This window comes from Microtus oregoni, unplaced genomic scaffold (genome assembly GCF_018167655.1).
Source record: "Microtus oregoni isolate MIOR12 unplaced genomic scaffold, Mior012 000021F_ref0000039, whole genome shotgun sequence".
Lineage (NCBI taxonomy): Eukaryota > Metazoa > Chordata > Mammalia > Rodentia > Cricetidae > Microtus > Microtus oregoni.
In genome coordinates, this window is record NW_024543080.1 from 14,650,870 (window position 1) to 14,665,010 (window position 14,141).

Sequence of the window (14,141 nt, forward strand, 5' to 3'; positions counted from 1 at the left end):
ATGAAAAGCAGAGTATGATGTGAAAGTCACTGACTTTGAACTTAACAAATGGAAAGGGCACTTTTGAGCCTGCTGGTCCCCAGGGTGGACAGTCCTGGAAAGCTAAAGGTTATAGGTAGCCTTCGCTAAGAGCAATACAAGCAGCTTACTGGTTGGTCGGTTCTATTGATTCCAATCAGGAAGAGCAGTTCTGCCACAAACAGGCTGATGCAGAGGTTCTTGTGAATGGTGTTACGGTCACTCTGGAGCCCACGGAAGAAGCAGAATGTGAAGATGCAAATCAGGAGACAAACAAGGGACAGCAAGATGCCAACCCACGTGATCACATCCAGAAGAAGATCATGGACCGCATCACTGTGCTGGAGACACAAAAAAGACTGTAAGTCGCCTATGTGTATGAGCGGTAATCAGGAAGCAGAATTTTACGAAAACACTAAATATCCCCCATACTCACGACAGATATAAAAACTGAATCATTTGGGATTTCTATTCCATAATTAAAGTTTTTGTTTTTATTTTTTTGCCACCAAGTAAAACACTTGGAGATTAAAGATTGTCAATAAAATTCATTGGCTACATTCTTAGCGCATATATTTCCACGCTATAAATAAAAAGATTAATGTGACTCTGGCCAAAGACTTCAAGGTAAAACTGTAGCTTTTTAACCTGCATTGCTCATTTGAAGTTTTTTTTTTTTAATCAATTCCTGTTGTAGAATGCTTTATTCAAAACTATAAGATGCACATTTAGAAAATTAGTGCCTCAATTGGTTTTTCGAAGAACAGACTTTTATATATGTGTGTGTGTGTATTTCACACATATATATGAAATTTTTAAATACCTCTACTATAGATGATTCATCATAGTTTTCAAATTGAGTCAGAAAACATAAATTGCAATAAAAACCTTTAATTAATTCTGTTGAGTAACTATATGTGTACCACATATTTAGTGGAAAGCTTTGGGGTAATGACGTTACCCATGGGATTTATATTCATATTAGATTGCTTTCGAGTTCATAGTGACTTGTCAAAAGAGTAACGAGAGTTGAGAAATAAAATAAAAATAGTTGTGCATGGCCATTCACTTTTGTTTCTTGGGTTCTTAAAAAGCCATAACCAACTAGTTTCTACCTCGAAAAGAAAAGTAAAGCATTAGGTTTATGTAATTTTAGTCAACAAGTGAAAATTATTAGGCTGACTTACAGATAATTCTCAAAAATCTAACTTTTTTCCAATAAAGCAACCAACCAGAGGACCTACATGCTGTATCACCTAAGGAAAACTGTAAAGGACTAATCAAGGACATTAGATTGAACATGGTGCATTCTGAGTAGCCAGAGATCATTTGTAATTTCAACAAACACACTTTTTGTTGATGGTGATCATACAAATAGTTTTGTTAATACATGTGATTACCAGTGCCATAGGAATCCAGAAACATCAGAAGCCCCCTGGAACTGAAGTAATAAAGAACTGTGAGCAACCCAACATGGATTCTAGGGGCAGAACTTGCGTCTTCTACAAGAGGAGTATGTGTTTGTAACCACTGAGCCATCTCTCTAGCCCTTCATGCACATTTTACAAGGGAAACTACACAGTGTCTTCTACATTAAAACAGCCAGATTACAAATATTCGTATTAGTTAACATGCTTTCTATTTTATTTTAAATTTCAACTTGGTAGTGTGAAAAGCATGGATGCGAAAGTTGTTAGAATTGAGCCATTATCCCTTAGTCTGAATCATATGAATCACAGCATTTTCCTCCTGTCAGATGCAGTTACACCTTTGTTATTTCATGAAGATCTGCCCTAGAAGTGACAGTGAAATAGGTCTGAAATATTCCTGAGTCGGCTCTGTTTCTCAGGAATAGCACAAATCACGGCAGAAAACTAGGTGAAGCTTTGCTTTAACGGCTTGGTTCTCCGAAGGATATTACTAAAACAGCACTGGGTTTCTGATAGTTTAAATGACTTTTGTGGTTTGTGAGTGGAGAGTGATTGGTGCTGCCTGGCTCTCTCGACAGAGAGCTATTTGGTCTCCTCTTTTCCTCAAAGGAAAGAAACTGCGGAGGTATCAGGCCCTGGTGTTCTGCACAGCAATCTCCCATGATGGGAAAATGGTAGGTACAATACCTTCTCAAATGTATCCAAAAGACCTAAAGCACTAACGAAAAATAGAGGAGGAAACTGAAAACTCCCACTTTTGTTTGCCTGGGTAGTTGTATTATTAGAAATATATTTACTCGGTGCCTCTGTAGACCCTTCCAAAGCCCCATGCAGAGTGCTGAGAAAAGAATAACAGATTTCAAAATGTCAGCGACGAAAGTACATAAGACTCAAACACAGAGCAATAAAGCCTGGTGATTAACTCACCCTTAGCATTGTCTACTGGGAAAACATCAAGAGCCATCATCAACATGTATATGATACTAGGATAAGATACCCATATGATACGACTGAAAATTTAAATATTATCAGCATGATAAAAAAGAAAAGAGGCAACAGACAGTGAGTCTTTCTAAGAGATGTGACCATAAAAGCCTTGTTTTTAACAGTTTGTCATAACAGTTCCAACGAGGTCCATGCTCAAAAATATATATAAAATTAATTCTTTTTTTTTTTTTAAAGAACTCTTTCCAAGAGAGGGATCAGTTAAACAAAAGTGATAGTACAGTACTTAAGTGATAAACAAACTTCACACTGCAGCTTGGGGCTTGTGAGTACTATATAACTCAGGTTGTGTAACAAAGATTTTAATCCTTAGGGTACCTGGAGAATGAAGATGGCATCTATCTTCCTAACACCATAGCCCAGCTTATAGCATGTGCATTATATTTATACAGTTAGATAAGCACTACAGGGGATGCATTTAATGGAAAGCAATAGAAGGGAAAGATACTTGTAACTAACTTATAACTAACTCATGATGGGGTTATATCTGGTGAACCCATTTTAAGTTTAAAATACTGTCAAGTTGTCATGTACCTACTTGAACAACCTAGTGTAGCAATAGAGTACAACGTTGGCTGTCATTTGCTCTGGTGAAACCGTGGCTGATGGGTGATGTGGCTTACCCTGCCAGAAAGCATGAGTAAGAATTATACCCCATGCATACAAGCATCATTATATGAACCCATTATATGAGTAGGTTAAATTTAGGAATATAAATGTATGATTTTATTATGAATACCAAACATCGCTGTAAGTAAATGACACGATCTCATGTATAAATCCTTCCTTATACAAAAATAAGTAAGTGGGAAACAAAGATGTAAATGAGCAACTTGCTGTAAAGAATGCTTAGACTTCTAAAACATAGTAACATGACAGGCAAAGAAAATACCTGAAGGAAATCATCTTTCTATGAGACGACTGGGAGAAAGTCTTAGGAGTCTGAGAGAATACTCAAGAAGACAGAGTTTCAGTACCTTCAAAGATCCTCTCATCACTTGTTAAAAATTTTTACACAAACAGCATTTTCCTCCTTTCTCTGGAGTTTCTGTTCATATGTGAAGTGACAGATAATTTTGGAAGAGCTACAGAGAATTTCTGATATTTCCTTTATTTTGATCTCACCCAATCTTCTTTTACATGTCACTAAGGAAAGCTCAGGGAGAATAGGGTGGGGGAGAGAGCTGTACAAAGTCTTGTGAATAGCGCTCTGGCCACGTAAAACTAAATACCTCAACAAGTGCAAACAAATTAATAAAAGAAGTCCATGCTCATGAAATGGGGAAGTGAGACCTTTGCTTCATGGTTTTAAAAATAATTCAGTCTGGAAAGCTGTAATACTCCATGGGAATGTGTTGAAATTGTCAACATTATTTAAAAAGCAAGCTCACAACACAATATATAGATTTCTAAATATTCTTTACTGGGATCACACAACTGTTCCTCGATGAGTAACACACTCAATGAATTAATGTTGATCCTTTCCACTGTCTTCTTTATAAAAACGTTTTTGGGAACTGTATTTCCTGGGTCATTCTATCGCAACTATGAACTTGACGACAGTCAGTATTAAGAGTTCATTTAACTTTCTACATACTATTGCGCTTTTGTCTTATAAAACTACCTTTTAAAACTATTTTGTTCTGAAATATTCAGAGTACTACTAAAATGCGGATTTTTTTTTTCATGAGAGGAGATTGCCTTTACAATGTCTGTATCATGAGATAAAACATGGCTTAGAACTGTAGGCTTCACTGAAGCCCATAGAATTGAAAAAAGTCTATTTGCTGATAAATGTAGTGTGGAGTCCGTTAAAAAAAAAAAAAAGTTCCTGGAATTTCTCTAAATCTTAGCAACCAGGTCACCAACCACGAAGGTCACCTCCCAGGCTTATGGGAGGTAAAGGGCTCAGTGGTCTGAAACAATGGTTTCTTCTGTAGAACAAGATGTAAATCACAGTTGAGTAACCTAGTGAGAAGGACATATGGGTGTTTTTTCCCACTTCTTTAGAGCAAATTAACCAAATAAATTCACTGTGATTTTTATATTCCTATCAGATACAAATCAATATTAATATTTTCAAGCTTTCATCTCCAAAGAGAAACACTAGCAAGTTAGAGGTTAAGAAAACATTCACATCTAACTGCCTTTCAGTTTTAATAAAACTCAGCAAATTCTCTTCACTTTAAAGAAAGACAACTCCACACTTTGATGTATTTGAAAGTTTCTTACTGTGAATTTAAAAAAGAAGAAAAAGAAAGCTCATCATGTTTGGTGAAGCAGACTCACAGCTACCTTAACAAAGGAACAGACGAAGAGGAAATACTTTTATAAATGGGAATTTCAAACTTCATTTCTCTCACTATCTCTTGCTAGTGTACAAGTGAGTGGCATGGTGTCCAGCTTCCTAAATTTGCTCTGCACTACCCTAGTTCTAACACTATATTTCTGCATCCTAATAAATTCTTCATTGGATCATGAACAGCCTCAGATTTCAGAAATGAGGGCCAATGTTTGAAAAGTATAACATCGCTGTGACAACCCAGAAGATAGAGGCTTAATACCATTTTCAGAGCTACGTGGAGAAAGCTTTGATGACTCCTCCTTAGAGGCTCAGGTTGATTTCTCTCTGATAATTAGTACAGATGATCATGACTAAAATGGTGATACCATGTAGTCTGCATCTTCCTGGGTGAATGATATGAGAGCAAATGCAGTAAATAGTGACACGGAATTCTTCTTTGCATTTGCTTGTTTATCACCTGCTGTGTTTTGTGTCAAGATTGTACTATTTTAGTTTCCTTTGGTGAATAGTATGAATGTTTCTTCCAACAGTTTCATTAAGAAAAAATGAGTGATCATATTACCCAAGCTCACGTGACTGGCTGTCCTGTAAAAACAAGTCTGAGCACATGATACTTTAAAAGCATATGGAAGGACATAAGAGAGACCAAAAAGAATAACCCCAAACCTGTGCATACATCATAACATATGAAATAAAAGTGGTACTGAGGATGGGTCAGAAGGTTATGTGATGCCCTGAAATTCGCACATCTTGAATGTGATGCCCAAGATTATGTAAATCAATCTAAACTGTTTTCTACCCCTAAAAGAAACTAATTGTGGTGGAAAATAGTAGTCCTTGAATCTGCTCTGTTTGCCAGTATTCACTCTTGATTGTGAAGGTCTCTTATTATTCTCTGCATCTGGGTAGTTTCTTAATGTCTATCTGAGCTTGCAACCTACAATATCCTGAAGGTTAAAAGGGGAGAGAGGAGCTGTGATAATCGTTATGTTGGCTTTTTGCAGTATGGAGCTAATTTTTCATAATTAATTAACTGTTTATTTAAATTTTTCAAGTTACATATTGAATCAGAGCAAAAATTATGACTCCTCTAACTCCAAATGTACTGCCAATTGATATATGGAATTGAAAAATCATATGTTTATCCATGGGGATTTTAATAAACCTTTAAATGCAGACCTAACATCTTAGAAATATAGATTTTACTCTTCTGTCTGCATAGATGACTATTGTAAAATTATAAATTCTGCTTTTAGTCAAAGACTTTCTAATAAAACATATTTCTAACTGGCTAAATGATCTACACAACTTTATATAACAATGGTCAAAGGCATCGTGATTTGCTCATAAGTGGTGTGGCAATAAAACTCTTGGTCACTTTTAAATTTCCCTGAAATGCACACAAGTGTTTAGTTAGAATGTTGACATTCTCGACATGAAAGGAGAGAATCTGCTGAGACATATGTCTATCAGTGTGCGTTGTGACATATTTGTACACTGTGTGATGATATATTGCTGTAATTGATATAATAAAGATCTGAATGGCCAATAGGCAGGAAGGAAGAGGTTAGGGTGGGACTTCTAGAGACAGAGAGGACTCTGGGAAGAAGAAATGAAGAGAAGCCAGGAGACACAGAGAGGAAACAGGAGTGAATTGTGCCTATTTAACTGACTTTTGTTTAAGTGGCAGCAAGTAGTTCATCAACTTTTAGTAAACTTAACCAATATGAAGTAGAAAACTGATACAGTAGACTTCATTGGGACTTCCTGAGACAGAGAAGACTCCGGGAAGAAGAAAGGAGAGGCAGCCAGGAGACACAGAGATGAAACAGGAGGTGCAAGATGGTGACATTCCCATATCATTATTTGGGAGCTGGCTGGCTGGCTTGACAGAGAAAGACTCATTATGAGTGTCATTTAAGGAGATGCTAAAACAGGAGTCTTCTGTAAAACTCTATTTTCAAAATGTGGTAAAAATGACTTCTTTCTAATTTTGAAATACATGGCAGACGAGAAAAAAGAAAAGTTACAGCAAGACAGAAAATTGTGAGGCTTCTTCAAAATTGTTTGATTTCTAAGAATGACACACAGAACCTCAAAATGAGACATTGAGTGTTGAGTTTTCTGAAGTTCTGTATTAGTTCAGAAGAGAACACATATATTCTAAAAGTAACTCAAATTTTACAATGTAAGACAAGGCTTTCCTAAGAGGTTGGCAGAAAATGGCAACAAAGTTAATGAACTTTTCATTTTGTTACTAAAAAAGCAGCATGCTAACTGTATAAAGTAAAATTTAAGGCTTCAAAGTTGTTACCTCTAATCGCGGTCTAAGATTTGTTAATATTCAGTGTGTATGGCACTCTATTCACACCATGGGGGTTTGTAGAGTTTCAGAAAATATGTTTTGATCATATTTTCCTTCCCTAAACTCTTCCAAGAGCCTCTCCCCCCATATTATCTAAGTAACTTTATGTTCTTTCTCTTTTATAAACAGAAAACAAAGAAACAAACAAACATGACTCCAGCAAGGGGAAGAGGAAGTCACCACAAACCTTCACCCCTAGCCAAGAAGTCATGTGTATGTGGTAGCGTCTGGGAAAAACCAATTTTCGTCAATGGAGCGGCACTGAAAAAAGAAATCACACTTCACAGTGTCCTCTTGCTCAGGAAAGAGGTGGCCAACACAAGAAGAACTAATTAGTATTATCATTAGGAATCTATCAGAGCCAATTGCTTTGCTCCCATAAAAAAATTATCAAAGAGAAGAAGAAACTGTTTAAATTAAAAACAAATTGGATTAAGGATGTAAGAAATAGTAAGTTTTCAATTTAGGTAGTAGAAGCCTGCACAAAACCAAGATTATCCACCAAATTTAGATACATGCGCTATAAAAATATTCCTTGCATGGCTGCTGCATGTCAAATATTGATTAAAAGAATGGAAATATAAACATGCGCACACACATATACTCATATCCCATTATTCATTTGATTTTTTTAGCCATAGGAATTTCAGATAAAAGAAAAGGAATAAATATCCTGATTCCCTTTTTCCATTCTCATGAATAAACTTATTATATTTTCCGAAGAACATGGTCTTTCAGATAATAATCCTGAGCGCAAATTATCCCCTAGGGACAATGTGACTTAATCCAGATATGTTTTGCAAAAAAAAAAAAAATGATTTTAAAATCTAATTTATGTAAGTTGTCTTAAGTGTGTATCTTAGAAAGCTATATAAGTAATCATGTTGGAGTGGTTTTCGCAATTGCCCGAGAGTCCAGGAGTGCCCTAGTTTTATCCCTGTGTTTGCCAGACACAGTAGAATGAAGCAGGTCAGAAAAAGCAATAAATAATCAGCGAATGGTCTCCATGCTATATAAAGCAAACTTCAGTGATCTGGGACAAACAGAGTGCAGTCAGGAAACCCTTTTACTAGTTCCTACTAAAAATACTATGAAGCACAGAGATCGGGTGAAATAGGGGTTATTTATTCTAACCATCGCCTTATACCAGCACTTAAATGTCATGGTGCTGACTTTAACACAGTGTTCATGTGCCCATCATTTGGTGAGTTTGCAAGACAGTTGTAGTTGTGGTAACATATTGCCCCAGGCACATACTTTTACAATTTCAGTGTGTGTGTGTGGGGGGGGGGGGGTAATCTGTTCTCAAACAAAAGTTCTGGGCTCCACTTCCTTGTCTGGGAAAGCAACTAGAACAGAGCTGGTGTATCTACTTAGATCCTCAGTTAAGTACCTAATGGGTACTAATGGGGAAGAAGAGGAAATTGGTTTTTAAAAAAGGGAATAAATAACTGATATTTTCAGAAAGCATAATAGTTTATGTCAACAAAGTCTTTGAGTATTTTGCTATTTGACACCTAAAAAATTTCCTAGCGGACTCTTAGAGGAAAATTTTATTTGTATAACTGAATCAGTTGACAATGTGAGAGGAATGTTCAAGATGGCTTTCTCTAGATTACGAGTCATTTACCTAAAGACCAAGAATCTTGACCCTATGCATTCGTATTTTTAATTCTTATTCCTGTTTCCTTTAATCATAAATTTGAAATATAACAAACTCTAATGACAATGTTGTTGGAATAACTACAGGAAAGTTGGCCCTGTAGAAGGCCTTGCTTCCTTCTTACTGGCGGCTGGAGTCATACTGTGGTCTCCTTTGATGGCTGGAGTCCTCACTTGAACCAATACCTATTTAAATCCCCACGGTTAATTACTTTTTTCTTATAAAATATTTCTCAACAGAATTGTAAAGGCACCACTAGCGGCCATTTCAGTCATGTTTATAGAAACCTAAGATGATAAAAATGGAAAGTTGTTGCTTGAGGGACTAAACTCTCCGTGCCTCATTTATAAGATAAAGTCAGCCGTTTCTAATTAAAAATGTTGCTAACACCCAGGGCTGAAGAGCAAGAAAGGTGTGATATATAAATATATTACTGGAGCAAGAACACTCCCCAAATAATTTCACTTTATTTCATATTACTAAAAGTCCATCTGTCTCCGATTCTTTAAACAAATGTCTTTGGAAATTGTATCATTTTCTCTGAGGCATCCTTATCAGCTGGCTAAGACTTCTTAGATCACGCAGCAACTTCTCTTGCCACTTTTATTTTACAAAATTATGATTTTGATGATTACTTATCAATATTAAAATACAGACTCAAAGCTTTTTTTGGGCACAAAGACTGAAATCAAATATTTGGAGATGAAATAAAAGATAATTCATTCTGCACCCCCCCCCCCCCCGCCGCCAATGCATCTTTAAAGGAGTGACAAAGAATGTTTCCACGTGGATTTCCATGGATTCTTTTTATTTACAAAAGTTCAATATTCTCATACACTGTAACTTTAATTCTGGGAGTAATCATAATAATACTATTAATACGGAAGCCTCTGCATGCACTAAAGTCTACTGTGCTTCAGTATCTATGACATGGAATTCTTGTCAAGAATCAGGGTACTGAGCAATTTTGATGTTGAAATCAACATTCAACCAGACTCGAGACCTGAACTCTATTCAATACCATTTTCCGGCATGACGAAATCAAATGTGAAGACTAAGCTAAACTGAAGGGCCAGAGCAGGTGAAGCTAAAGTGTGATCCTTGAACAGTTCCTTCCCGGGAGAAACCAAAGCAAAACCCAATACTGGAAGGATGAGAATATATTCTATAGATGAATTATGCAGTAGATAATAGAATTGCTTTAATGTAAGTATCTTTTTGGCAGAAAAAAAATTTTAAACTTATTTGTCAAAGTGTTTAGGAATGGATTATTATGATGTCAGCCATTCACTTACAAAATCTAATAGTATCACAGCAAAAAAAAATAAGCATGCATATATAAAATGACGGTATGATTTAAATAGAAAAATGTTTTATTATTAATTATAAACTTCTCTATAAAATGTCTATAAAATATCAGAGTGAAAATAATAGAATAATTTTAAATTTGATATAATCTACTCCTAATCCCAAAATTGAGGATGCACCTGGAGTTGCAGGAAGGAGAGTTCTGGACAATCAATACTCTCTCTCTAAAGGAAATTACTTCAGGAAGATAAGGCTCCCCAACGTTCTACTGATGCCAGTCAACCATAAATCTTTTCCCCACGGGATATTCCTCTTCTACAGCAGAAGAATACAGAACAATGTTCTTGGACAGACTGATCCTAACTAATCTGATACACGGTAAGTCACGCCGTGTAGACAAAAGCAGTGTTGACAAAACAATAGTGTACAATCAAATAAATAATTTCAAATTTTAAATAGCCATAAAGGAAACATAGTATAAAATTATGTTCAATAAGAGAAAGCATGAGTAAGTCTTTATTCTAATATATTGCCTATTTTTAAGATACAGTTAATACTGTATGTAATTGACAATGGAAAGTTTTACATTTTGAAACCATTTTTATGAAATTTTCTATACTTGATACACATTACACTTGCAAGCTATCTAGTGTTATGTTTTATATACTTAATTACTATATGCAAACTATAATTTTCAATCTCTACATATACCTCCCTTTTGCCATATGTACATAGACCATTAAGTAAGGAAAATAATTTTGGAAGCATGAGTGTGCAACTTTGAGCATTATATACTAACCATTTTTATTTTCTGCTAACGTAATATATTTGCTAAACTAACAAAGTATCTTTTCCAATTGGCACCTGGAAGAGGAAAAACAGTTCTAGAACATAGGAAGTCTCATGTGGAGGCAGAACTTTATCGTTTAAAACGACCTCACATTTTCTTGTACCTTAGAAATGTCTCAGATTTTAATGGTTAGCACACCGATGCTATGTTATCGGACTTGAAATTTCAGTCAGGTAACATGGCTCAGGTGCTGTTTACCAAGCATGAAGACCTGGGTTCAATCCCAAGAACCCGTATAGGGAAGGAGCCAACCTAGTCGTGTGGGTTGTCCTGCAACTTCCACACGTGTTGTAGCATGTGCTGTTCATACACCCATGCATATGCGCATGCACAAGGACACAATGGAATTTATAATTAAAAGCTTCCAGTTTGTGATTGCCTTAAATGAATCAACACTATATAAAGAGTGAAATGCACACTGTTTTTTTTTTCTTTTCTCTTGCTTTCCTTTTTTTTTTTTTCTTTTTTTTTTGGTTTTTCCTTGTTGAGTCTATGGGTTTGGTGGATGCATTACTTTTGGAGTAAAGTGGTACAATAAATTTATGAAAAAATGCAGTAATCAAATTAAGGACATAAAAATATTTTATAGATAATAAAAATAAAAGTCAAGTTGATCTGATAAGAAAGGATGCAGAATATTTTATTACTAAATCTTAAAAAATTAAGAATTGGGAAGAGAAAATAACTAGAAATATAATTATGGGAATCTATCCTAAAGTACTTCTTCTTTTTTTTTTTTTTCGAGACAGGCTTTCTCTGTAGCTTTGGTGCCTGTCCTGGAACTAGCTCTTGTAGACCAGGCTGGCCTCGAACTCACAGAGATCCGCCTGCCTCTGCCTCCCGAGTGCTGGGATTAAAGGCGTGCGCCACCACCGCCTGGCCTAAAGCACTTCTTAATGCTTCCGTACAAAACCACAGATAAAACAATGATAATTCATTTAGTTTGAAGCTGATTCATTTAAGTCATTTAAGTTTACATCCACCCCAACCTCTACTAATCATGATTCTACATTCAAATTGATTTTTTTCTTTTTCCTTTTATCGGTTTAATGGAGAATTCATAATATACTACAAACGCCATTTATGTTCTGTATAAGATTATAAGTTTGTGAAATGATTACTTTTCTGTCTAAACAAGAGACAATGAAATATTTTTGTAGACAATAGAATTGGTGAAATTCCAAGCTGTGTTGCCAACTTCGATGTATGGCAGTAATTTGTGAAAGTCACAGGTAGAGAAGAAGACACTTTAGATATCATTGCAATTGACTATTAAAATAAAATTATGGATAACAGTTGAAAAAGTGTGGTTCCCTAATCAAAGGAAAGTTCCTTATGACACCAGTATTATTAATCTAACATCATCAAAGACGACTCTAGCGAGTGCTGGGATGGATGTGGAAATTCATAACTGATAAAAGAGCAGAGAATAAATGTCTCTGGAGTGTTCAGCCACAGAGAAGGACCATCACAGTGAGGAGGTAGAAAAGCAGTAGAAGCTTAAGACTGGGTAGAACCAGAGGGAATCAATGACTTCTGGACAAGACAAGACCGCTGCACTCATAAGCTTATGATGACTGAGGTTGCCTAAGACCTGAACTAGATAAAACAAGTCAAAGATTCATCCTTCCATTATCCCAACCATCCCATTCCCCCAAGTTCTCCCTATCCTCCCCTTCTCACTTTTCTCTCCCCATCTCCCCTTTCCCCCATCCCACCCCACCCCCCCAGTTCCCAGTTTTTGACCGGCAATCTTGTCTACTTCCCATATCCAGGCGGATGACTATATGTTTTTCTTTGGGTTCACGTTCTTATTTAGCTTCTCTAGGATCACAAATTATATGCCCAGTGTCCTTTATTTATGGCTAGAAACCAATTATGAGTGAGTATATTCCATGTTCATCTTTTTGGGTCTGGGATACCTCACTCAGGATAGTGTTTTCTATTTCCATCCATTTGCATGCAAAATTCACGATGTCATTGTTTTTTACCGCTGAGTAGTACTCTGATATGTATATATTCCATACTTTCTTCATCCATTCTTCCATTGAAGGACATCTAGGTTGGGGGAGCAGGGAAGTATATATCTGAATTAAGGGAGCCATTTTAGGGTTGGCAAGAGCGTTGACTCTAGAGGGGTTCCCAGGAGTTCAGAGAGATGTACCCAATTAGGTCCTTGGCAGCTGAGGAGAGAGAGCCTGAAATGTCCTGATCCTATAGCAATACTAACGAATATCTTGCATATCACCATAGAACCTTCATCTGGCGATGGATGGAGATAGAGACAGAGACCCACATTGGAGCAATGGACTGAGCTCCCAAGGTCCAAATGAGGAAGAGAAGGAGGGAGAACATGAGCAAGATAGTCAAGACCGCTAGGGGGGCACCCACCCACTGAGACGGTGGGGCTGATCTATTAGGTGATCACCAAGACCAGCTGGACTGGGACTGAAAATGCATGGGATAAAACCAGACTCACTGAATATGGTGGACAATGAGGGCTGCTGAGAAGCCAAGGACAATGACACTGAGTTTTGACCCTACTGCATGTACTGGCTTTGTGGGAGCCTAGCCGGTTTGGATGCGCACTTTCCTAAACCTGGATGGAGGTGGGAGGACCTTGGACTGCCCATAGGGCAGGGAACCTTGACTGCTCTTTGGACTGGAGAGGGAGGGGGAGGGGAGGAGGGCATGGGAAGTGGGGGGAGGGGGAGGTAAAAGGGAGGTGGGGAGGAGGCAGAAATTTTTAATTAAAAAAATTTAATAAAAAAAAAAACAAAACAAGTCAAATATTCAGAATAGAAAGGAAAGGGGCTCACAGGTTTCCACTCATAGTTGAGGAGCTAATGGTAGCTGGAGGCTTCTCAGGAGGACAGCCATTTTTTCAAAATTTGACCACTGATATGTTGACTATGTTCTAGTTGATAAACTTATATTTTTGTAGACAATATGGGCAGCACATTAGAGTCAGTGGGCTATATATAAAAGAGAACATGAAATTGGGAGGGGGTGGGGCATGGAGGACTAAAAGAAGTTAGGGAGAGAAATGTGGGGAGAACATCAACAAAATACATTATTAGGATGTAAGAATTCTCAAAGAATTATTTAAAAGTATTTAAAAATTTTTGAAAGTAAAAGATGCAAAGAATGGTTAACCAGATGTATACATGCATGAAAAAATGAAACAAAAAGATTTT

At 36.6% G+C, this 14,141-nt stretch overlaps 1 protein-coding gene across 27 annotated transcripts in view; it reads right to left on the minus strand.

Annotated features, from left to right (window-relative positions):
• The window catches only part of Adgrl3 (adhesion G protein-coupled receptor L3), a 752,737-nt gene that overhangs the window by 100,235 nt on the left and 638,361 nt on the right, over positions 1-14,141 (minus strand). For all 27 annotated transcript variants that reach the window (XM_041671395.1, XM_041671374.1, XM_041671372.1 and 24 more), the window contains one exon: positions 150-359. In XM_041671395.1, coding sequence (XP_041527329.1) covers positions 150-359 — 210 coding nt within the window. The remainder of the gene's footprint in view (positions 1-149; positions 360-14,141) is intronic.